Here is a 22,630-nt window from a genome sequence, read left to right on the forward strand (position 1 = left end):
CCGGGTTCACTCAGATTATCAATCAAAAACGTATAAACTATCAAATATACATTCGATTTAGATTTCACTTACAGGACCATGCCATTGATTCGAAAGGACAACGCAAACGAGAGATCTTATAAAACTCTTACGTGGGTTTGAAACTATGCTATCGAAGACGATTTGTCTCTGCACAAATGGCCTGAGGTTAACAGAAACTCGTGCCTTACCAACTGGTGTAATCAGCTGGAATTCTCGGCATGCTCCTCAAAGTATTCGTTCATACGTTTCAGAAACGCATTCACTGCTCACTGTCTCTCTATCTCAGACCACACAAACAGTGTCTTCTTACGCAAGTAACAGCACATTCATTCGCCTTTGGTCTTTTAAAAACCAAACCTCATTCTCAAGGAGACACAAAGAGGCGAACGCCTTCACCGGAAATCGCCTTTTTCTTCAGAGTGGAGAGAGGAGAGAGAAAATACATGGAGAATGTAATTCTCAAGCTTTCTCCTTTTTTCCCTAAATGATTTTCTCTTTCATTTGCTTTCTCATTCTAAACAGTTGGAAAACGAAACATACAGAAATAGCCAAGAATCATGCATGTTCTAGAGGTTTATGCGAATATTTAAGGTCGTTGTCCAACTTCGTATGAGAAGTATGATTTTTGCAGTTATGCTATATCAGAAGGTTTGAATTTTTTAAAAATATATATTAAAATTCTCTACATTGCTCTTAGACATGTTCCCTTTTAGTTCTATGTCGTCGTTCAGATTGATCAACGTGTTTTGGTTAGTCAAGTGACTTAATTCAAGTCATACAAAAGATTTTAAATATTAGACCTCATAACTCACCGTTCAGATTATGCAACAGCTTCGGCTAAAAAATCGGCAACGTTAAGGACTTAAGGTACACACACTTATAAATTCCACTTTTTTCTTTTTTTTGGACAAATAAAGTTCTCACTTTTTTTTTGTGCTAAGGATAATGGGATCTATATAACATCAAACTCTTTTTTCATAATGTGAGAATCGCGCCATAGCTTGTATTGTTGGATATGTTTTACTAACCTGCTTGTGGTTGTTGTTAATTTGTTGGATCTTGATGTTGCTTATGGCAGATGATGTTAAGAGCAAATATTTTCTACCGTAGCTTTTGTTGGTCAGAAAGAAAGACATTTGATGACACTCTTAAACCTTGTATCTTCTGGTTTGGTGGAACTAGGGAACAAAATATGCAAGAACTTAATTAATACATCCACAAACTCAAAGATGGCTTGTTTGCAATTTTGTCACTTGTAAACTTTCTTCCAGAAAAATAAACTCATACAAGTAGTAGACACACACTCACATTGTGTTGACTAAATACAATTACATATAAGCTATATGGTTCAGTATACAAGTAAATTAATTTTATTCCAGACAAAAAAGTACGTTTATTGGTTATCTCTGGTTAAAACAAAATTGAGATTTGTGTTGGTATGAAGTGAATAAGCGGCATTGATCTGAAGCTAAAGTTTTCTTGATATTCTAAATTCTCTCGAGGGTGTCCAGGAAAGAGAGCCTTTGGTCCATGTCTACGTCCTAACAGTTGATAATAATGCTGAAACAATCATGCATGGAGAGTGTAATTCTCAAGCTTTCTCCTTTTTCCTCCAAATAATTTTCTTCTTCTTCTTCCTCTAATTTAATTGCTGCTATAAATCTCTTGACCTCCTTAACTATCTCCTTGGTGGAATCACCCTAGCCAATTGGTTAAGGTTTAAAGGTTTCTACACCCAAGTATGGAGTTCGAATCCCATACAATATAATTTCTTGCAGATTATAGGATGCGAAGCTTTCAGAGGTTCCAGAGTACTGTAAGCAGAACCGTTCGTTGTGGTCGCCTGTTGCGGTGAGAGCCTATCCATCGAGAATGTCGTACATGCAGAACTGTCTGTGGTTTCAAGTGTTTCGGGGAGAGCTTCATCGTGGAATCATTATTCGAAGAGCTAGTTTAACAATATCGCATTTGTTGCAGGTAGTTGATCATCATATGTAATAGATTTAGAGATTATATGATGATGTAATGTGTTACCCAGCGTTAAAAAAAAAAACTATCTCCTTGACAAAATCATCTTCAGAGCTGTCAAAAAAGTATACCTTAATAAGGCACTTTAATATTAAAAATATGCTCATTTTAATCAAAAGTATTAAAAAGTCTCAAACAAATTATAAAAAAACTCTCCAAAATTCAAAACTAAATCTTAAAATTTTTAGTTTTATGTAAATTTATAGGAAAATAAACTAAATTGTGGATAACTTTTAACTTTTTAATTTTAGTTAATATCAACTTTAATTTTTTTCCTGAAACTTAAAACTATTAATCATTTATTTTACAATCAAATCAAGTTTTCTGAATTTCTAAAATTCATCCAAAAATAGTTGATTTTATTGCTAAATTTTAAAATCAATTAGAAATTGTTTATTGGTTTAAATTTAGAAATTTTTATAATTTTTTTTGAAACTTATTAATATTTTTATTAAAGTAAACATAGTTTGAATATTAAAATGAGTACAATATTATAAATTAAAGGATATATATGTATATATACATATGAACAAAAACAATATTTGAAAATATCAAAAATAATTAGATATTAAATAAATTAACAAAATTTAGTTGAAATAATTTATAAAAATTTCCCTTAAAATAATTTGCTTTACCACAAAATAATTGACTATGTTTTTTTTTTGTCTCTGAGAACAAAACAGAGCCCAAAACCCTTTTTTTAAGCAACACCAGGACACAAATCCTAAAGATACAAATATATGGTCACTACGAAAATCAAATTGTTGTTTTTTAATTTATTATTTTATACATAATTTTCTTATGTATATTATATATGTACCCTTTTTTTTGGAACACTTATGACCACCCTATTATATATGTACCTAAAAATCCTTATTGAAGAAGAAGATGTAGTCACAGATAATTTTTGTAAACCTAGTTTTTATAATATATTATTTAGAACTATAATAATCATGGTTAACTTTAAAGGTGTACTTAACTGGAAGTTTAAAGTAATTTAAATTGAAGGGACAATCAACTATTATTAAAACATCAACTTTAAAAATTATTTTGAAATTAGGTGTTACTAAACTTGTTATTTGATAAACTAATTTAAAATTTACTGTTTTGAAATATTTTGAAGTTATGTACTTTAGGATTTGCATTCATTTAAAAGTGATGGTGGAGTTTTTACTTTTTAGTTTAAATATTTTTTAAGAAAATCAAATTTCATGGGTTTATATGAGATTTTAGAATCTTTTAATTTTAACATAATAATTTCTTAAATCTTATAAAATCATTTAAAAATTACTACAAATCTAATCACCCCAACTTCTAAATTTAATACATTCTCCTATCTATATTTGTTTTACATTAAAAATGTCATTTTCAAAACAAAAAAAACAACCGTAAAAATATCCAAAAATATATAAATCAAGCAAAATTATCCAATTGCAAAGTTGAACAGTTCAGACCTTGTCTAGACGGTAATGAAAGGAAAATTGGTTAATTGTATCTAACAAATAAAAAGACTTACATTCTTGACAGGGAAAAACTGTCTTAGTAAAATAAACAACATAATTAGTAGATGGAACTTAAGGAAAAACATTTGTCTATATGGTATAAAAAAAATTTACAAAAGAGTAACAATACTTGGATCATTAACGTTACACTCGAGTCAATGAAACAAAAATATATACAACAAAGCTCGTTTAGATCACAAACTCAATTTTCAGGTTTAGATACAGCTATAGATCGCTTCATATTGTTAAACTGAGACCGAACAGAAAAGATTCCATATTTTTAGTTAACGCGCCTTTCTTTGAAGATGTTTTGTCATGACACTTAGAAATTCCACAGAAAATGAAATGGACTCTTTGATACTCAAATTGCTGTGTTGATTCAGCATGCTGATTCATGTTCTATGTCAGATACAATCCGCAAGATCAAAACCATAGAGAATCAAAACTGATATATAAAATCAATAATGGGATTTGTGACAATCATAGTCTGCTCTTAAATAAACCACCTTAGCTTTCGGCACAAATGCGACCCCTTTCATCCTGCATACCCAACGTTTAAGTCATGATCGCTATAACAGTAACAAACCATGCTTCCCCAAACAGAGTTTAGTTGCCAAAACCTCCAATTTATAATATATAATTTGTTGAATTCAGACAGTATAAGGATACTTACTTTTCTCAATAGCAAACCACTGTTCTCAGTATTTCAGCAACAATAACAATGTTTACCATGGCTGCACATTTTCACATTGAAGAGACAATCAGTAGAAAGGCTATTACAGTCTCAATACACAGAAGAGTGTATAGGAGAGAGAGATTAAGAACATGCATCCCGATCCCAAGGGCAGACAGTTCAACATCATTGTACTGTTGCTGCATATACCTCTGAAACAAAACCAAGTTACATCAATCTCTGACAATACCCAAGTACAGAAAGTAGAACATAAGTAGTAACTACACCATCAAAGCGAAAACCTTTGGCATGACACAACTAAAACACAGAGATATCCAGATAAAAACTAAGCCTTTTTTGAGTTGATAAGAGTAACACAGATTTTCACACACACAATCACATCCTCTATAGAAACATGCTTAGAAGATGAGTTCGATTGCCAAAAACTGTGTACCTCGGCGAGATTGACATAGAAGATGCCATAATTGGAGTTGATGCTTGACAGAGAGTGACTTTAGATTTTGCAGTGGTGGGTCTGTTCATCGCAAGCTACGAATCCCTTTTATATGCGGAGCTTTACGTTGGAGTATATTATTAGTATCCGTATGTGGGCTTTTCATAACTAATAGACTATATACTATTAGAACTATTATCTAAGAAGTGAATTTGCTTTTTTTTTTTGAACAAACTAAGAAGTGAATTTGCTTACTTCTAAAATAAATCATTAGTTTTTATAAACAATTTTAATTAGACTGACTAAAGTTTTGATATCTTAAATGAATAACTAGGATAATACTTGCACTTTTGCGCATAATGAAATATTTATATGAAAATAATATTCAAAGATCCAATAAATCAATGATAACAACTTTAGTTACCATTAAACTACTTTATGTGAATTTAAGAATATTTATATCTCCATACCAGCTCGATGTAGATGCTACATAGTTGGTTCTCATCCTTCAGACGTCCAAAATACTATTCAAAGATCCAATAAATCAATGATAACAACTTTAGTTGCCATTAAACTACACTCGCTTTGTTTAAAGAACAAAAACAAAACTAACTTTTGTTTTTCTTTTGCAATGGTAACAATCTAACCTATACTAAAAGGAGAATATACTCTACAGAGAATGATGCCACGTCCTCTTAAAAAAGCAACCAATAAAAACATTTAAATTCGCCACGTCATAGAGAAACATGTATTTTATTGGGCTGTGTTTACATTTTTAAAACAGCCCATATTGCCTTTCATTTCTGACACCTAAAGTTTCATTTTCCCCTGACTCTTCCTCTTCCTCTTTGCGGTCACGATCAAATTTTCATCAATATATTGATTATGCTCTTTAATCCTGCTTCAATGGTTTCGTTCTATCTCCCTCTCTTTCTCCTGCTATATAAAGCGTTCCATCTCATCTTCATTCCAACCATAATCGGAACTCTGCAAACATTTTATTTTACTTGATGATAAGTGAAAGAACAGCTTCAAAGCGAGAGAGACCTTCCTGAGTCGACTCGGACCGAGTTGGCTTTTCTTTCTTACTCTCCTCAACTGTATTCGTTATCGCGTTCTCTCCCTCTCTGTTGCGTAATTTTCGTTTGGTGAGTCTCTTCTCTTGCTCTTCGTTGTTATGCGATTTGATTTCTAGGTCTTAAAGATTTCAATTAGTTTATATGCCATTTCAAGTTCGATCCTTTTTCTCTTTTTGATTCATTAACAAGAGCAAACATGCATGATTAATAGCATTAATCTCGGATGATTGTTAGATTGTTTTTGTATAAACACTAAAACAATGAATGCTTCGTAAAGAAATATTAATGCTTTGTAACCAACATTTGTTTCCGTTACTTTTTATTTTCTTAGTTTTAGATGATTCTCTATTAGTTAATTGCATAAAGTTTTGATTTTTGTGTGTTTATCACTCACGCTTGATTTAATCTCTTTATTTTTCAGATTGTTGTTAAGTTCATGTTATCTAGACTTTAACTATGGAAGCGCGTCTTGTGGTCTACCTTATCGTTTAGTTCAAGAAATTTGGTTTCTTGGTCTTGGATTTTGAAGCCATCAGAGGCTGTGACTTCTCTGGTTTTGATCTCCACATTCATGTCATGTAAGCCCGACAGTCCTGTTCAGACACAAATGGCAGTTTCGCTTCTAAAGAGCCCCTTGACCGGGGAGTTCCACGAGTTCAACAAGATTGGGATGAAGTCTTCTCTCCTTCTTATTATTTCAAAATAAATAAATATACCTATTATGTTTCCCATAGCGCATCTAGAAGCAATGTTAACCGTGACAAAAAAAAAACAAAAATTGATCCAACTTCTCTTGGTATATTGTTAACTGTTTCATTTGAGTAAAGTTCAATTAAGTTTCAAGTTTTGTGTTAGGTGTAGCGACAGAATATGATTTCGGGTATTAAAACTGTCCTCAAAGTATGTTGAAATCCACCCTTACGCTACACAAAAAAAAGTTAAGGGGTTACATGATGGCTTATAAAGTTCTTTATATTTTAGCAATATTTCTACAGATTGAGAAGAGATAAGATCATGAAATGGTTCTCAAGATTTGTGTACAAAGGGATTAATTTTGTTTCCTTATCGTTCTTTCAGAGGTGAACTTTAAGTCAAGAAGATAAATCTATCAAAGATATCAAATTTCTTGACACTAAAGAAATATTATGTGCTGACTCCACAACAAACATGGAGTCATTCATTCGTATTTGACTCCACTTAGTTGCATGTTTAATTTTATCCCTTTTTCTTTACCAGGAGCATTTAGAACACATAAGATCCAATGTTACATATGGAAAATAAGGAACGTTTCCGTTAACAGATCAAGGTATTATTTCACCTGCATAGCTGCTAAAACTAACATTTTCCTGCTTTCTAACCCAAAAGATTATTAGTCCTATTATATCTGATGTTTAATTCATATGCCCAGATACAATGGTCCTTTCAATTGCAGATGATTTCAGAAACAAGTGTTACAAGATACCAGGACCTCTTCCTCAATGCCATCACCAAAGCAATGTAATGGCACATTTGCAGCATCCAAATTTGGTGTCGATGAAACTATGTCTGCTTTGGTGTCAATGAAACTATGTCCTTTCAACTTTTTTTTTTCAATTCGAGTACAATTAAAGAATATTTTATTCTGGAAAAGTAAAGGATCTATGTATTTTAGATGTGTGTATACTTAAAAGTGATATAGAGCTCAAAAGTTAACAATGTGTGGAAGTTTCAATTAAACAAATTTTTGTCTAAATAGCGAAGAGAAGAGTTCAAAAAGAATACAAAATAACAAGCCACCACAAATAACCAGGAAACTTTAGTAGATTAACATTTAAGTTTGATTTCGTTTGTCAAAACATGTTTAGTGGGAATTAGTTTAGATGGTTTGTGGAAACTCAGAGATACAATAATTCTAATTGTGTTTGTCTTATAAGAAAAGTATATTTACCTTGCTTCGAAGGTCCTGCAACACATCTGAAGTAGTGAATTACCAACACCTGGAACTTTATATTTTTTATGAATATTAGAATAAGTCTTTGTTTTTTCTAACACATTACAACATGTCTATAATGGCTATACATTGATATTAATGGTTCCAGAGAAAAAGAAAACATATAGTTAACTCACCCTCATGTCATCTAAATCGTATAAATAACATACATTATAATTTCAAAAGAAAAAGTTACAGAAAAAATTAAACACACATTGCAAATAGGGAAAGCTCACTCTACAATCTCTTTAAAAAACTAAATTCATTTCTTTTTGGTTATTTGGCAAATAAACCCTTGCAAATATGACCAAAAAAAAATTCACATCAAAACTAGGTGTAGTTTAACATGGAACAAAGAAAACCAAATAAGCAAAAATATGTCTTTTATTTAATTTCTTAGTAGTACTTTTTATTCAAATATAGAAAAATATATTAAGATAACAGAATTTTGATCAGATCACAATGATCCAAATAACCGAATACTATTTTAAGTAAATAGATAAATATGCCAAGTTATATATTTTAAAATTACAATTAACACATTGGTTAAATTTAAGACAAAAACAATTGAATTCGATACAATAAATACAGAAACTAACCAATTGAAAAATAAAAGTAAAAGAGCAATACAAATATTTGAACAACAATGCATGTGCTGACTTATAATATAGCTATATTGTAGATAATGCATATATTGTAGATAATGCATGTATGTTACTATTATCTTAACATCCACAAGATATCATTGATCACTAACAACAATGCATGTGCTGACTTTCTTACACTCTTTTAATTCCGGGAAATTGGTTAATTCATTAGTATGTTTTGCTTCCTTGACCTTGTGTTGGAGGGAGCTTTTATATATTATTCTATGATGTAAAGTTCATATTTTACTTATGGTCCTTATGTACCTTTTGAAGAAGCCTTTACCATTTGTTTCAGAGCTTGAATCTCATGAATTTGAAATGGAATTTTCAATAGCCAGTGAGGAAGATAAGAAAATGGGACATCAAAAAGACAGACGTGAATCACGATCGACATTGAAAGTGTGAAGAGCAGGGCCAGAGATAGAGACATGATGAAAAGGATAGTGAATGCGACCGCCACAATGGGAGAAATTGTTATAGACACCTTAGCAGAGAACATAGTGAGAAAAGGGAACGTGAGAGAGACTTTATGGATGATAGTGATCATTACAAAAATCGAGACCGTGACAGATACTGATAATGTGTTGCAGTTATTTTTTGGTTTAAGATTGTTGCATTCTTAAGTTGATGGTATCATCATTTATCCATAGGAAGAGGTCTTTCGATCGAGAAAGAGAGGAGAGGCACAGGCCAGGGTCACGCTCTCGCTCGAGCAGCCGCTCTTAACGTAAGTCAAGGTCACAAGACTCACAACATATGGATGAGTCTGAAAATAGATCACGTTCACTTTTACAGGTAGAATAGTGGTGGACAGCAAGATGGTTGGAGATTGCAGGAGTCATGTCTGCGCTATCACCACAATGCATAAAACATTAACTCTTGGAGCATAGTTGTTACTGTTTGAGGAACTCAAGGTCATGAATATGAGAGAATCTGGTAATGTTTTAGCCGAAAAGAAGAAAAAGCCTAAGGTGATCTGAAACAGAACAAATGAGTATGCTTATGTTTTGAAATCTGCTATAAAAACGAGTATAGTTAGAAGCTTTGGCAGATTCACTCTTTCTTCTCCTGTCTCTTATTCATTTTATAACTTTTCTTGTGTGGAAACATTTACTTTCTGTTCGCCTAAGGTTTGGTTTCGAATATAATTCTGATTTGTATCATAATGGAATAATATAAAACATTTCAAATTTGCATATTTGAATAAAATCACAGTGAAACTTATGGCTTAGTTTTGTAAAAATCTTGAAATTCAAAAATAAATATTCGTAGGGGATGCTTAAAACAAATAACTCTTCAAATAGAACACACATATGATTCCTATAGACTCATGAAACTGATATGCTGTGAAAACTTAGTTGCGCATTTAGGATTCTTGAGGTGATCAATTTTTACTAAAAATAACTTTACAGATTAGATTTCTTAAACTAATCAATTTTTGCCTTTTAAGTATTGTTCGGAACTCATATTTTAACTATAAATAGGAAAAAAAGACGTAAAAGTGTACGAATGGTGCTATTATTACAACATAAACTTCAATTTAATAAAATGGAATTGGTCAAGTAAGCTGTACAATGAATATATGTTAACGTGTTTGAATATCCCATAATTAAAATACGTTAGAGCTTCATATAGCAAAAGAGAGTTTCAGCATTAACTCTCAGTAGTATATTTTATACAGGAGATGCCCAAGATAGAATCATTTTAAATATAAAAAAAATGTTGAACTGCTCAGCAAAATTCCTTTTGGCTTATAAGTATGGATAAACGATCTGAAACAACCTACACATAGCCATACATAAAATTAAATACTAAATTGTCACAATCTCAAATGATAATAAGTTTTATATAATGACATATTCATATGTATCATCATATAATCTTACATAAATAAAATAAAACCTCAAAGCAAAAAATAAAAAATAAAATAAAACCAAAGAAAACAATCACAAAGGATATGAAACAAGTATAAAAAAAAATTGTCTCTATTATTTGTCCAATACATAACATGAATTTTCATTTAAAATACATTTCATTTTTTTCAAATAATTAATAAAATTGACATATACTAATAGTATTTTATTGTTTACTGTGACGCACTACCAAATCATCAACGGCCTTGAACGCGTCGTGGAAGGTTCAACAGAAGCCAAACACATTCATATGTGGTTGCGATGGCGTTTAAGGTTGAAGGCCGGTTTTCTAATAATGTATAAGGAGGTATGGAGTTTGTGGATTGGGCTTAATAATCCGACGTCCAGTATTCAAGCCGACTCTGGTTTATACAAACCGGTTTGCAAAACAGCATCAGGAGTTTCCGTCTAAGATCTCTATATCTAATAGTACAATACTTTCCAATTTCCTTTGTAGTATAATAATAATAATAACATATATCATATCACTTAATAGGAAAATAAAATGTTACTGTCTTCAAATTTAGTTTTGAAAAGAAAATTTTCGTTTATCTCATTTATTTACAATGTTATACCAAATAAGTTTGTACAAAGATCAATTTAGATTGGAGCATCACCAATGAATGCAATTTTAGAAGTTTTTTTAAAAAATTTTTAAAAAAATTCTATTTTGCTTTCCACTATTCCAAATTTTTTTAATAATTACCTTAAGAGTCTAAAAAAGTAATAGAAGTATTTTCTACTCTAACATACACACAATATTGCAAGGTCATATATTTTCTACGCAGTACATCTTCATATGTAAAATGCACATAATCTATCAAAAGTATTTTTATGTAGTATCTAAACATGGAATCGTTCATATGTAGTATTCCAAATTTTTATATAAAAATATTTATTTACAAAATAATAAATAACAAATAAATTTTAATATTAAGATAAATTACAGTTTCAAAATTTAAAGATTTATTCAATCATTTTTATATGTCATCAAACTTTACATATGATGTATAAAGCTATATATGATACATAGAAATATTAATATAACAATATTATTGTATTTACTTAAATTTATGCTAACTAACGTATTCTTAACCAATTTCAGGCTATTTCTTTCTTATGAACCTCAACGCAACTTCTGGTCTACAAAAGACTTAATCTGTTTCTTACATTATTTATGTTTACTTGGCTAATTGCATAAACTCAATATTCACCATTTTTCCAAACATTTTGGAAAATACAATGCTTCTATTCTAAACAAAAAACATCGAAATTTATAATCAAAAATCGACTATCAACACACTTTTCCGCGCATCGCGCGGAGAGAGGACCTAGTAACACTAAAGAGAAACGGAGCCAGGCAGCGAAACTCGTTGAAGAGAAACATTAATGCACAGTTCCACAACTTGTCTGAAAGGGCCGGCTCTGAGATTTTCGGAGCCTGTGGCTATGTTTATGTAAAAATTTGTTTTTTACAAATTTAGGGGTCTAAAAATATTTTTTGGGGGCCTCTTTGTATGTAATTTTTTCAAAACTTTTGGGACCTATTGCGAATGTTTCACTTAGCATGACCTAGGGCAGGTCCGGCTGAAAATATTTCAGTCTTTCAGCTTTTTTAAATATTCTTGATCTGAAAAATATTTTAAAAAAACAATAATAGAATCTGAAAATATTGCAGAGAAGGAGGTGCAAGATCAACGAGAAAATGAAATCTTTGCAGAAGCTGATACCCAATTCCAACAAGGTAAATTGAAAGTTTGAATTTTCTTCCTTCAGAACTTAGTCATGATAAACATTCTTTTTTATATATATATATATATATATATATATATATATATTTGTAGACAGTTCTTTTTTTTGAACAACTCATACTTATATTAAAATTAGATGCGATTACAACCGATTAGATACTCGACGGTAAATTGAGAAGCTAACATAAGTAAAACATAATAAAGGATAGAGATGACTGAGTGAAGAAATCCGTAGAAAATCTTCACTTGTAATCCTAGAGCCCTGTTCGAAAGAACACACAGAAGTCGAAATCAACGTAGAAGAACCCAACCAATATATTTGTAGACAGATAAAGCCTCAATGCTTGATGAAGCTATAAAATATCTGAAGCAGCTTCAACTTCAAGTGCAGGTTTTTTATTTTATTTTATTTTGCTTACTAAGATCATTTACATACAATCAAAGTTTAAATTTGTAAACCCCATTGTCTGATTAACTTAATCACTGCATAATACAGACTTTAGCTGTTATGAATGATTTATGCCTAAACCCTATGCGACTACCACCAGTTCTACCGCCTACGCAGACAAGGTTCAATGGAACCTTACAACAAGAGCAGCACTTTGCGACTCTGCTTGGTGCTCCTCACTCGATGGTTAACCATGAACCACCCCGAGCAACTCAGGAAATGTGCTTTTCCACAGCCACTCTGCTTTGAAGACAAAGATGATTCGAAGTCAACATCTCCGGCTTAGTACCCTACCAAACAGTAGTCAAAACTGTTTTTAGTCTAGTATTTGCTATACTCCAAAGTTCAGTTATAGTTATGGTAATAAAACTTTAGGACAAAACAAAAACTTAATGATGTCAGAAGATGATATAAATTTAATTACATGAGATGAGATAATTATTAGAACTATCAAATGGCTATGTCTGTGAGTTGCACCCATCCGTAATCACACCGGTCTCGGATACTCCGAGCTATCGATGCTGCTGACTCAACTGCAGGTTTTATCTTCATCATTGCTTTCTCTACTTGAATTCTCACACCAACATCCATCTGCTTTTAAAAAAAAAAAAAATGCCAGAGAGGTTATCAATGATCTAAAACACAAATTGATTGTGATAACACATAAGAAAACTGTGAAAAACCTTTTCTAGAGAGAATTGTGTGTCTAAGATGTGGCAAAAGTATGACAGCTGCTTGTACAGGTCTGCTTCAGTGTACTGTAATAAGAGAAAGCTTGGGGGATCAAAAGTTGTTTCTATGAAGCAACAGAAAGATAAGAGTTCTTCTTATCCGGTGGATGAGGGCACATACCTTTCTTAAGAGGGTTCCATTACAGTTAGGATAGTTTGGGCAAACTGTTCCCCGTTCCCGGTCACCTAGCAGACGAAAGTTGGGGCTGCGAGTAGTGTGCTTACAAGACTCATCGTCACACTGTTGAAAGCCAGATGTAACGACAGGAGTTCAAAATTATATTGATATATATATAAAAACGAGGCAAGGGAGAAGGTTCTATATTCTTCACCATCATTGTGCCTTTGTAGTACATTGACAGGAACCCATCAATCTGCCTTTTCACCTGAAATTCATGATGAGATGAGTTAATCCAATCCAGTTAGAAATTCGAATTCTTTTTAAAGAAAAATGATTGCCTACCTGATTAGCTATCATTGCAGGGGATATTCTTCCCGTGCATTTCGAGCAATGCAGTCTAAGCCAGAATGTAGATTCCTCTGTTTCAGATTTATTACTGATCGACGCGCAAACTGAACTAGTAATAGATGGACAGTTGAAAGAAGCAGAGCAGCTGGGGCATGTTAGTGTTAACGGCTCACAGCTTTTATACCTGCGTTTTTTTATTGTACATGTAAATTACGTTGTTGCAGATTCCTGGAGGAAATATATTATTAGGATGATAGCATTCATTACCTTTCTTCATGGCTTGTAGCAAACAAGAGGGATGTAGAAGGATCACTGCTCGTAGCATCGTTGCTTCGATACTATAGAAAACAATGTTTCTAATCATCTATCAGAATTGGAGAGTTGGCTTTAAATGAAAATTGTTTTTTTTTACCTTTGATGGGTCAAGTCCTAAACACTCGGCTAACCTCTCAGGACTTGTGCCCTGAATCTCTGCGCACAGACGAGACACCACGGGATGAATCTGCTGTGCCAAGTAGTAATCTATGTCAACCAACAATCTGCTGTCGTCTGACTTCACCTCATCAGGATGCCTAGCGCGTTTGGCAATCCCTGCTGAGCTGACAGAGCTAGCATTACCCTGCACACAAGGAAAGGATACAAGATTTTTACTAGGAAGACGATTGGATTTGGGATAATATTAAGCTGGTGGTCTTCTGGTTTGGGAACCTGTTCATAGCAGATTATATAAGGTACAGTATCCTTGGCATTGAAACCTTCTTTAAAACCACGTTGCCTCATTCTGAGTGCGACCTGAGAAGCACACTCAAAGTTTAGTGAAGATGTGATATGTCCAGTGAGAGGGAAATAATGTGAATAATAAATAGCTCTCGTACTTACTTGAACGTGTGGTTGGCTTTTGGAATCTGGATAAGCTTCTGGTGCTTTAGTCAATGCCTTGGTGATGACATACTTCTCAAGTGAAACTTGCCCATTTCTCATTTCCTCTTTTATCTGTTGCAACATGTAAAAGATGAAAAAGAAGAGCAAACTGATTAACAAACGTTTATAAAGAAAAGATTACCTTCACAAGTTCGTTATGAATTGCTTCAACAACATCCTCACACGACCTGAAAAGATGATTGTATGTTTGCATGAGGAAGTAAAAACTAAATATATTCTTGAGTGAATGAATGTTTTAGAACATACCCTCCATAAAAGATCTTAGCCAAGCATAAGTCTCCAATTTCCTTGGAGAGTAAGCTCCAGTCTCGACGAACCATATCCACACCTTTTCTTTCAATTTCCTGCATTGACCAACAATGCGTTTAGTATCCTCAAATATTTTCTAAAAAAAAAAAGAAAAGGTAGCCAGGATGTGTAAATTAAATATTATACCTCGCAAGTCTGCCCGTCCTTGAACTGCAACTTGACGCCAGCATACTTCTTTTTTCTTAGAATAAGCATTCTCTTATATATGCCATCACAGTCAATTTTCAGACATCTGTACTTCTTATTGACCTATAATATTAAAGTTGAGTTATCCATTGTCTTTCATGCATCAGGAAATCGAACGTTAAATGAATATTGGTTTAATCATACTATATAGCTTTGTTTTAAGGGTAAAAAGCTATTATCCAACCTACCGCTTGGATGACTTTTGTTATAATGGTTTTGACCTCTTCGAAATCATCTAGTCCACTGTGAATCATGATTGAATCTGTGTCACCATAAATCACCTGCATACATGTTCAATATTCCCCAACATGTTGACACATTACATTATTTCCTCTACTGAAATGCATTTAGTGCGACTAGGTGATACCTCTAGGTTTAAATGATTCTGTACAAGATCCACGGTTCTTTGCAGGATCTCCCTTCCCTGCAATGTTAGGGAATTAACCGGATTTCATGAGAAAAGGAAAAAAAATTAAACAGAGAAAAAAGCATAACTTACCTGTAGTGTTATGAGCTCTGCTAAAGGCTTAGCGTAGAATCTTGAATCAGAGAACCCCAGACATCCGTACATACTGCGTTTAAAATGAAACATTACCGTGAAAATGGGCAATTATTGCTAGCAGAAGAAGCTAAAACCATTAAACACAAAACCTATTGGCTGTGAGTTTTAATGCCTGCTGCCGAATGTCAAGCTCCCAGTACTTGAGACCTGTTTCCTTCTTCATCTTTTGTTTCACACGTTTCCTTATACTGACCAAATGTTCCATCAACTAAAAGAAAGACTACAGATTAGAATTGAACTAGAGAATGGAGCAATCACTAATACAATCCTCATACCTTTGGAAGAATTCCAGGTGTCTGGCTCGAAGGTAAACGAGGAACTCCGTCTTCTGATCGTGGCACAGTCGTGAAACATATATTATATTCCTGTAATTTATCATACACGCGTTGTGTAAAATCAAATGGAAACAGCTTGAGAATAGAAAACAGTCTGCTGCTAACCTGTATAATAGACGGGTAAAGACTATTGAAGTCAAGAAGCACCACATATTTGTCATATAACCCTTTCTTTGGTTCCAACACCAGTCCACCAGCGTAGCCTGGACCCTTCTTAGACGGATCATTCTCCAAAGCCAAGTCAGCATCCAATTCACCATGGCTGATTCTTCTTTTTGATGACTTTATAATATCCTTCATACGTTGCGAAATTTTGTCTGGGAGGATGTACTTTCTCGAGTGGAATGTATGTAGTAAGTAGTATTCAATTCTCTGCGCCCTGGATCCCTGGTAACGAATAGAAAGAAAAATCAGAATGCACCAGCGCATAACGTGTTTGAGGGATAGAGAGAGGAGCCACTACTTGAAGGGTTTTCCCCCAGAGATTGCCACTTATGTTAGTAAGCTGGAGAGTGAGAGGAAGAACACTTAGATGAAACATGAGCTCCATGGATAACCATGCATCTCTCTCCCCACATTCAATCTGAACCCAAGAAAACCAAAAATCCTTTATGTCTAGTGTCCCTAGTGAGGTAGTACCAGCTATAAAACAGACATGATTAGACTAATTAAAAAACTTACAAGTTCCACAAGTGTCTTAGATGACTGAAACATTTTGGGAATATCATGAGGCGATATCTGTTTCCTGTCCTGGTTCAGCTGTGTCTTTGAAAGGTCTGTTAACGAATAACTGACCTGCTGCAACAACCAGAAGCTTGCTTATAGGTGAGGGACTTAACTTCTCACTGCTTGTAAGTAAGAGTTGAACATCATACATACCTGCTTCAACAAGTCTTGAGAACATAGATCTGTATCACATAATAGTCTTCCAGCAATGCAAGACATGAGCCCTGGTGTAGCTCCGGACTTGTTGTTCCCTTTAAGCTTAGGCATGAACGAACGTTTGAGACGGCCAATTTTGGACCACATGCTACTCAAAACTTTGCAAGCCTACACAAAAGGAGAGACTGAGAAAATGATGTACAATGCATAAAACAAAAACATTCCGTCTCATTAATGTTACTTCTACAGAGAAAAATTAAAAGACAGAGCCATTTTTAGATGGTAAAAAGGATTAGTTGCTTTGCCTGGGCTCTTTGGAGAAGAACATCCAGATCAAACCTTGATATATTATGTCCCACAAGAACATCACTGTCCAATTTGTTCAACTCCAGAAACAATCGGTTCAGCAAAGCTCTTTCACTGCAGTAAGAATACCAAAAAAAGAAATGTTGGATGAAGCACCAGCCTCCTACACAACAAGAGAGCTGCGGAATAATACCTGTTTTCAAAACTTAAAACACTGCAGCCCTTCTTTGAATTTCTGTCAGCCACTTCTTTCTTCCAACCAATTGGGTAGCAAGTTCCTTCAGGATTCCTAACAACAGTGAAATGACTCAGAATACCACATCTCTTTCTTTCTGGACCTGCCATTGGAACGTCAATCTGAAACACCAAAGGACATAAAAATGTCAAGCTACTAAGAGAGTGTCATTTGAGCAAGAAAAAACAATTTCACAAACCAGCTTAAACACAATACACATGGTACAAATAAACTACTTGTGAGCCATGATAATGCTTAAGATTGTTGTGGCATAACCATCGAGGTGACGAACCTCATATTTCCCAAAGAGAAACGAACCTTGGCGTTGTGAAAACAGAGAAGAGAGGCGGAAACAATTTCGCTGATGTTGTGCTTTTCATTGACTATAGTCTTTAAATTTATAGCTGTGACGACAGCAGGAGGATGAACCACTTTTTCCTCCGGAACTAAAACAGTGATAACCTTGGGAGATTCAACAGTAACCTCACACTTGCACCAGCTCACCTGCACAAGTGTCAAGTCCTCATAAGCATAAATAGAAATAAGTAGCAAGATAATCATGGTAGGCTTTACTCGTTGAGAAGGTAAACTGGTAGAGAAGTTTGAAATTTTCAGCCAAGAAGGTCCCATGATCTTCCTTTTAAGGATGAAAAGCTCCAAAGCACTGCATATTAATTAACTAAGAAGCTTAGAAAAGACCAGTAAATGCAAAATGAACCGATCAACTATCAAACCAGGAAACTCAGCAGTAAGAAACTAAAACCTGGTGTGAGAGCCTAGCACAGCGCAAAAAGAATCCCCTTTAAGGTCTTGTGGAAGTGCAGGATCCTATGATAACAGAGACAGGTGTTGAGATGTAATAGATTTAACAAACAAACAAAAAAACAAAGTAGACAATTTTAGAGCGAGTTAAAGCTAAAATGCACCACCTTAAATGGATAATTTATCTTCAAAACATATTGCTCGCCAGCTGGTACATCAGGCTTCTCAAACGCGTAGCTTCTCTGATAATGAGAGGAGAGTAGAGAGTCTCAAAAGAAAAGTTTTGCTGCATGAAAAGTAAGTAAGTAAAATACACAAACCTTGACAAGTGCCATGCTATAATTTGAAACGTTGAGTCGTAGCAATTGCTGAGAAATTTCGTTCTTCAGTTTGGATGCCATTTCCTGAGAATGACAAAGGTCAAAAAACAATAGGATAAGATATTGTTTCGTATTAATTAGCATGTAGTGACACTCACATGTAACTTCTTCACCCGGAAGGATTCAGGAGAAAGTTTCACCTCTTGCTGGAGCATAAAAAGTTCATGGGAAGGGAATATGGAACCATTTGGAATAGCATAAACACATCTCTGGATATTCTTAACAACCACACAGCAACTCTTGTACGTATCTCCCATTTTAACCTGAAAGAGGGTAGCCGGATTAATCTCTATATTAACCAGAAGGCCAAAGAAGAGCTAAAATGAGTGAAATTCCAACAGACTGACCTTCCCAAACAGATATACTGTGCCCATACTCGCACCAAAAGCCTCCTCATAAGCGTCAAGAATGTAAAAACGAAGTGACCCATCAGCATCCAAATCAAATTCCGCCCCATTCTCAGTTCCACCTTTGCAAATGGCTTCCTTCTTCACTCCTGACTCTGCCTTAGCTTCTTCACTCTGTCTTATATTGTTTGATCCCTCGCTATCACTTGTAGGTAATTCCATATTCTCACAAGTCTGCGGAAGGGTGGTGACTACAGAATCTGTCACATCTTCTTTCATCAACTCATTCTCCATGGCAACGTGATCACACTTATCGTCTGAATCACGTATCTTAATTGGAACAGTAGCTGCTTGTTTCCTTCTCCTATGTCTTTCTCTATCCATATCGTCTGGATTAACCTTTGCTAAAACCTCTTCAAGAATACCCTCACATTTTACAATTGCGTCGTACTCATCATCAACTGGCTGTTCCAGTTCGTAGCCACCACCTGAAGCCGATAGGTTCCCAAGTCCTCCTTGCCGAATCGCTTTCAGTCGCTCTACGGAATTCTTCCAGCTCGACGCCTCCTCCGCGGCTCTGCCACGTTTTCGTTCAACCTCCGTCGAATTGTCGCCTGACATTTTTCAGCAGTTTCTTCTGATTTGGGGGCGAACCTGAGTATCCAATTTATAGGTTTAGGTCGATAGAGAGAGCGGGGAAATCTATTTTATTTTGGCGCCAGTTGATACTTTTCAAGCCCGATAAGCCTAATACTAATGGGCTTTATACTGTGTTTTACATTTTCTTCAATTTAATTTCTTCAAGTTTAAGACTTTTTTTTTTTGATAAAGAGTTTAAGACTTTTTTAATTATCTTATACATCCTGCTTTTCTTAACTCGTTAATTTTCAAATTGATTCATACTTTCTTCTTTCTGAGAAAAATTGATTGATTCTTTCATACTTCCATAGATTATTTGACGTAATTCTTCATACTTCCTATGTTACATGGAATCAGTGCCGGTCCGGATTCCTCGGGCGCCTAAAGCGGACTAAACATATGTTGCCCCTTAGCTATAAATAAATTTTACTCTATTTTAAACATATATATAATCAAAATAATATCATATTTCATATACTATTAAAATTTAAGCTTTTTTAAAAAGTAAAAAACATCAAAACACTATTTGCAGCTCATATTTTTTTTTGCAGCTCATTTTATATGTTTTTTACCTTCATATTTGAAGTTCTTGTGGTTGATTGATTTCTAATACTACTATAATAGCATTTTCTACGAATACAAAGAAGCAAAAGAACAAAATATATAATCTATTGATAGAGCAAAACATATAATAAAATACGCTAACATCAACTTCACAAATTATTATCTTTCATAGATTTTCAAAATATTAAAACCCTATGATAGTTTTAATTTGTTGAATTTCATAAGTTTTTAACAAAATTACAAATTTTTTTTTTTTTTAAGTAAGAAATTTGAGAAAAATGTACCTGAAACTTCCATGGAGCTATTTTGGCAAAGACAACCATTTACGATACAGTGGAACATGAGCAACTGGTAGTTCTAATTAATTGTTATAATATTTTTTATTTAAACAACAATTATAGCAAAATAGAAATAAATGAAAAGAGAGATTGGGGAAGATAAATCATTGTTTAATAAGTAGTTGTTATAATAGACATAGATAAAAGGAAAGTTGGAACATGTAACCTATTCTTCCGTAATGTCTTAAGTAGTTGGTATTCACTTATTCTCATAAAAATAAATCAGGATAAAAAAAAGTGGTACTGTGGTTTCGAACCTCAAACCTTTATAATAGAATCACAAGAAGTGCAACCACTAGACTAAAGTCAATTTTATAAATTTTGGTGCCTCTAAAATACATATTATCTGTAGCGCCCAAAGCCCAAGCTTTATGGGCTTTAGCCCAGGGCCGGCCTTGCATGGAATCGAAACCGTATGGAAACGAGATATTTCAAATTAGGAAGCAGATATATATATTATTGAAAAATTCTTTAAGATAGTCATTTTTAAGTTTTTATCACAAAAATAGTTTTCAATGAAGAAAATGACCAAAATAAATTTTATTAGAAAGTAAAAATATGTTTTTACCCTAGGGTTAACTAATCTAGATTTAGGGTTTAGAGTCAAGGGGTAGAATTTTGGGGATAGGGTTTCAAATTTTAAAAAATAAAAAATAAATTATAAAAATTTCAAAATAAAAAGAGACTATTTTAGTTTTTTTTTTTTTTGTGACAAAAACTTAAAAATAGCTATTTGAGAGAATTGTCTTATATTATATCTATAATAAAAAAAAGTTCAGTGCATAAAGATAATTTATAGTATTAGTTTTAATATTTGCATATTTATATTCTCTCTATTTAGTATTATTAAATTTTAGACTTTACATAAAAACATAAAACATTATTTTATACTTTTTCTTTATTTATGATATTCAATATTCTAAAAAAACTGGAAGCGTGATTCAAAAAACGGAATCGTAAATTTCCAACGTATTTTTAAATAGGATATTTTGAAGCGTTTTGAAAGCGAAATTTCTTAAGCCATCCACAAGGTTTTGCTTCCGATTCTGGAGTGGGCACTGTACGTCCAATGAAGCTTTTGTGCAATCTAGCATACTACACTTTGTAGCTGCAAGAAGAAATACAATGAATTCATATGTATAGGTAAGCAAATTTACTAGAAATTTCTTTGTGGAATCAAATATGCATGATATAGTATGTGTTCTAAAAATGGGTTTAGATGGTGTTTAGGTTCATGTTTAGTCAGAAAATTGAGTCTACACAAAACAATTTCTTAAAAACATTTTTTTTTAAAACAATCATTTAAAATTGGGATTTTTGCAAAATTGACCTATAACTTAAAGTCAAACACAAAACTAACCTCCTTTTTTTTTGAAAATTGGTTTTGCCCTATTCACCCCACAAGTTCATATAATTTACGAAAATGCCATCCATTTTTTTTTTATTTTTTTTTTCGAAAATGACATTTTTACTCTCTCACCCTCATCATCTTCAAGTAATTACAAGATTGCCATTGTCATCAATACCACAACCACCATGAACAACCAATTTGAAGCTCTTAATGCTCCTAAAATCGATTTACCCTTCTTCTTTTTCCATTCTTGTGACCTAAACACAACATATCTCTCACTTTCTCTCCACAATGAGCTAAAAAAACTCAAGATTTTGATTCTAAAATTTTCATGGTTCATAGAGTCATAGAAGCTAACGATTATGGGTGGGTGACTTCCGTTTGTGATTCTGTGTGCTTGGAGAAGCCTTATGTATGCTAAGGAACTTATCTCACTAATTTAAGGTATGACATCGAGTTTTTTTCCAGATCTGTTCGTCAGACGACTTACTTGGGAAGTCGTCTGGCTGTAGACGACTTACCTTTCAGTCGTCTGGCTGTAGACGACTTATCTGGAAGTCGTCTGGTCAACGCAGAGGTTATTTTTGCAATTGACTTTGAAATCTGTAACCTGAGACGACTGAAAGTTAAGTCGTCTACTATTGTTTGGTTTCAAAAAAAATTCCAAAGAACCTAGACGACTTACATTTCAGTCGTCATAGGTTAGTTTTGTATTTGACTGGATAATTTCAGAAGTTTGACTTCCCCAGACGACTTACATTTCAGTCGTCTGGCGAAAATTAAAATAATAATATTTTTTTAAAAGTA

The 22,630-nt window shown here is 33.5% G+C and overlaps 2 protein-coding genes across 2 annotated transcripts; one reads left to right on the forward strand and one right to left on the reverse strand.

Moving 5' to 3' along the window:
- Positions 1 to 612: 612 nt before the first annotated feature.
- On the reverse strand, positions 613 to 21,889 carry LOC103853956 (DNA polymerase alpha catalytic subunit-like). The gene is made up of 31 exons (XM_033283998.1): positions 18,932 to 21,889; positions 18,683 to 18,847; positions 18,525 to 18,608; positions 18,372 to 18,446; positions 18,206 to 18,270; positions 18,016 to 18,106; positions 17,761 to 17,946; positions 17,401 to 17,564; positions 17,207 to 17,321; positions 16,899 to 17,069; positions 16,701 to 16,814; positions 16,483 to 16,602; positions 16,125 to 16,406; positions 15,960 to 16,049; positions 15,774 to 15,892; positions 15,622 to 15,694; positions 15,490 to 15,546; positions 15,311 to 15,403; positions 15,063 to 15,185; positions 14,874 to 14,971; positions 14,749 to 14,794; positions 14,565 to 14,678; positions 14,394 to 14,477; positions 14,098 to 14,304; positions 13,953 to 14,023; positions 13,680 to 13,869; positions 13,549 to 13,602; positions 13,338 to 13,457; positions 13,169 to 13,243; positions 4,679 to 13,076; positions 613 to 4,436 (listed from the first exon to the last, which is right to left on the reverse strand). Exons 1-30 carry the CDS (start codon positions 19,550 to 19,552, stop codon positions 12,936 to 12,938), a joined length of 4,008 nt encoding a protein of 1,335 aa, XP_033139889.1. The 5' UTR covers positions 19,553 to 21,889; the 3' UTR covers positions 613 to 4,436; positions 4,679 to 12,935.
- LOC103854100 (transcription factor ALC-like) lies at positions 10,548 to 12,791 on the forward strand. Its single transcript, XM_009131013.2, has 5 exons — positions 10,548 to 10,570; positions 11,611 to 11,704; positions 11,965 to 12,030; positions 12,363 to 12,428; positions 12,534 to 12,791. Exons 1-5 carry the CDS (start codon positions 10,548 to 10,550, stop codon positions 12,732 to 12,734), a joined length of 450 nt encoding a protein of 149 aa, XP_009129261.1. The 3' UTR covers positions 12,735 to 12,791.
- Positions 21,890 to 22,630: the final 741 nt, after the last annotated feature.

This window comes from Brassica rapa, chromosome A02 (assembly GCF_000309985.2).
Source record: "Brassica rapa cultivar Chiifu-401-42 chromosome A02, CAAS_Brap_v3.01, whole genome shotgun sequence".
In the NCBI taxonomy this organism is placed as follows: Eukaryota; Viridiplantae; Streptophyta; class Magnoliopsida; order Brassicales; family Brassicaceae; genus Brassica; species Brassica rapa.

Coding starts and splice junctions, on each gene's coding strand:
- LOC103854100 (XM_009131013.2), top strand. CDS start 10,548: ATGGCGTTTAAGGTTGAAGGCCG. Junction 10,571..11,610: donor GCGTTTAAGGTTGAAGGCCG/GTTTTCTAATAA, acceptor CATCGCGCGGAG/AGAGGACCTAGTAACACTAA. Junction 11,705..11,964: donor TCCACAACTTGTCTGAAAGG/GCCGGCTCTGAG, acceptor AAAATATTGCAG/AGAAGGAGGTGCAAGATCAA.
- LOC103853956 (XM_033283998.1), bottom strand. CDS start 19,552: ATGTCAGGCGACAATTCGACGGAGGTTGAACGAAAACGTGGCAGAGCC. Junction 14,478..14,564: donor AAAGCCAACCACACGTTCAA/GTAAGTACGAGA, acceptor TGTGCTTCTCAG/GTCGCACTCAGAATGAGGCA. Junction 13,603..13,679: donor CTGCAATGATAGCTAATCAG/GTAGGCAATCAT, acceptor CATGAATTTCAG/GTGAAAAGGCAGATTGATGG.